This window comes from Malurus melanocephalus, unplaced genomic scaffold, assembly GCF_030028575.1.
Source record: "Malurus melanocephalus ecotype Western Australia unplaced genomic scaffold, MMel_1.1 scaffold_369, whole genome shotgun sequence".
Taxonomy (NCBI): Eukaryota; Metazoa; Chordata; class Aves; order Passeriformes; family Maluridae; genus Malurus; species Malurus melanocephalus.
Genome location: NW_026623601.1, coordinates 666,246 through 668,530, shown reverse-complemented (window position 1 = coordinate 668,530; position 2,285 = coordinate 666,246). Strand labels below are relative to the sequence as shown.

The window sequence follows — 2,285 nt, the reverse complement described above, 5'->3', positions numbered from 1 at the left end:
ATTTTCTGGGACATCCCATTGGAATGGTTCGTTAYATAAACCCAAAAYTTTGTCMTACTGTCCACAAATTCTGACAATCCMTTTGCTGGTGGAAACAACGKCCCATCACAGACCCTCACYAGAAGACCCTGGTGTTTCCCTTCAAMTGAGCAAACTTTGAAARCCAGAAGGAACAGCTGCCTRCACAGGAAGGAGAAAGTCAAGAAGAAAGTGAGAGAAAAATAATTTCTTTCATGAGTATTCACCTTATCCAATACAGAAACTCAATTCATATCACAGCAAAGAATTCCACCCTTGTGAACAAAAAAATCCATCAAAGCATAAATTAAAAACAGTGTGACTCACCTGAGTCAGCTCCTTGTGAGCACAGTTTACTCCTCCAATTGGGATGATGTTGGGCATCAAGGGTCTTGGRTAGTCTAAAACAAATTCATACCTYAGGAGCCAAACAGAGCCCTTGCGTAAGAGATCCTGCACAGTCACCTCCCGCTGGAGGAACTCTGAGGCCAGTTTGGAGAAYGSRTCAAAGGCAAAATYRCARARGAAAAGGTTTTGGGTATCAAAGAGGAGRTTCTTCACCCGCTGGAAGAAGCTCATGCGGTCTGTAAGTTGTGAAAATGCCCGGGGCACATAGGAAGGAGGATTGGGACACTGAGTGGCTTCAAAATCCAAACCRCACGGGACCCCTCGTAGGAAATACACAGAAGGAAGGCCAAGATRCTCTGCCAGGATTGGCCCACAAGGTACTACWGGGTCTGTAAGGATGGCATCGAACTTGCTCTCCTCAAGGTACCTGATGAGCTCTTTGTCTTGCAGGAGTTGTTGACAACTGGAAGCTGACATGTTACCGAGTCTTTTCATACCTTCATACACTTTAATAAATCTTTCCAGAAAAGATCCTTCTTCAAATGAAGTGTGTAAGAATGCCTTGAAATCCCTCTCCATCTCTTCCTGTGTGTAGGGAGCCGAGTAYGTTTTCATCACAAAGCTCTTCGCTGGTTTGATGTGCAAAGTGACTTCAGGTGCCACCACCACCACCTCGTGTCCCTTCTGCTGGAGCATTTCCACCACTTCCCGCATGCTGAGCCAGTGGCTCCCGTCCACCGGCACCACCAGGAGCCTCCCAGCAGCTGCCAGACCCAGCAGGGACAGGAGCAGAACCACAACTCGTGGGGAAACACTGAGCCCTGGGGCCATTCCTGCAGAAATCAGGTGAGTGCCACCAAGGAAGGAAACCCCCGGCAGCTCCAGAGAACCAGAACACCCGCTCTGAGCTCTCAGTCTGTGCCACAGCCCAACTTTGGGTCCTTATTTTATTTGCTGTATGGTAAATGTGTAATCCCTGATGTGATAACAGGCTGCAAAACAAGCATGGGACTCCTGCCAGGCCCATAGAATCAGCAGATAACTCTGATAACATCTATCTCTGTCACAGGAACAGTCCAGAGTGCCCCTGGAAGGAGACAGAGGTGGCTCTGGGACTGCACTTTGGATTCCTTCCCTCTGGCTGGACCTTCTGCCTTTTCAGGAGATGTGCCACATGTAGGAAATGTGTCACACAGACATCTGCCTTCACCCCAGCAGAGACTTCTCCTTTCCCCCAAGCAAGGCCTGTCCCTTCTCCCTCTCTCTTGGAAAACTCATCTCCAGGACATCCAGACCCCGTGGAGCAGCTCCTTAGGAACATTTCCAGACTGAGAAGATGGAAAATATAAAAGATGATGCCAAATTTCTCCAGGATGCATGACCCACACCAAGCAGCACTTCCAGTGCACCAGACCTACCTCAGGGCATGCAAGGGTTGGCTTTGTGAGCTGGGAGGTTTGAATAGAGATTTATGAACACTCTTTGAGGAWAACTTTGCACAGAACAATTCAGGGCCTAATTCTGGCTCCGTTTCTGTCACTGACACAGCACCAAGGGTGTCCAGCAGTGGTGGAGTTGTGTGGATGCTCAGGTGGCCAATGCCAGTAACAGCCACCTCCGCACTAGGAATTGGGTGGAATTGCCACCAGGCTTTCTGTTCCCACCTGGCAGCACACAAATCCAAAGGAACAGGACTGAAAAGGGAAAACCAGGGCGCCAAAAGAACTCACCCAATTCTCCAAGCTCTCCACTGGAGAGGCACAGGAGGTTCTCCAGGAGCAACTCTGCCCACAGCTGTTGTCAGCAGCCCAGGGACCCCAAGATTGGCATCATCACCAAGGCTGCACCCAAACCCTCAGTGCCAATCAAGCAGCGCTGGATGTGTCAAATCAGACCCACCCCAATAATCACAGCTGGGC

General features: G+C 49.6%; 1 protein-coding gene across 4 annotated transcripts in view; it reads right to left on the bottom strand.

Moving 5' to 3' along the window:
* Positions 1-2,285, bottom strand: part of LOC130580884 (UDP-glucuronosyltransferase 1A1-like) — a 36,952-nt gene that overhangs the window by 16,146 nt on the left and 18,521 nt on the right. Inside the window, exon 1 of one of the 4 annotated variants that reach the window (XM_057378663.1) lies at positions 346-1,221. The exons of the other annotated variants lie outside the window; for them this stretch is intronic. Coding sequence (XP_057234646.1) covers positions 346-1,197 — 852 coding nt within the window. The 5' untranslated portion in view covers positions 1,198-1,221. Of the gene's footprint in view, positions 1-345; positions 1,222-2,285 lie in introns of those variants that run through there. 4 annotated transcript variants of the gene reach the window in all.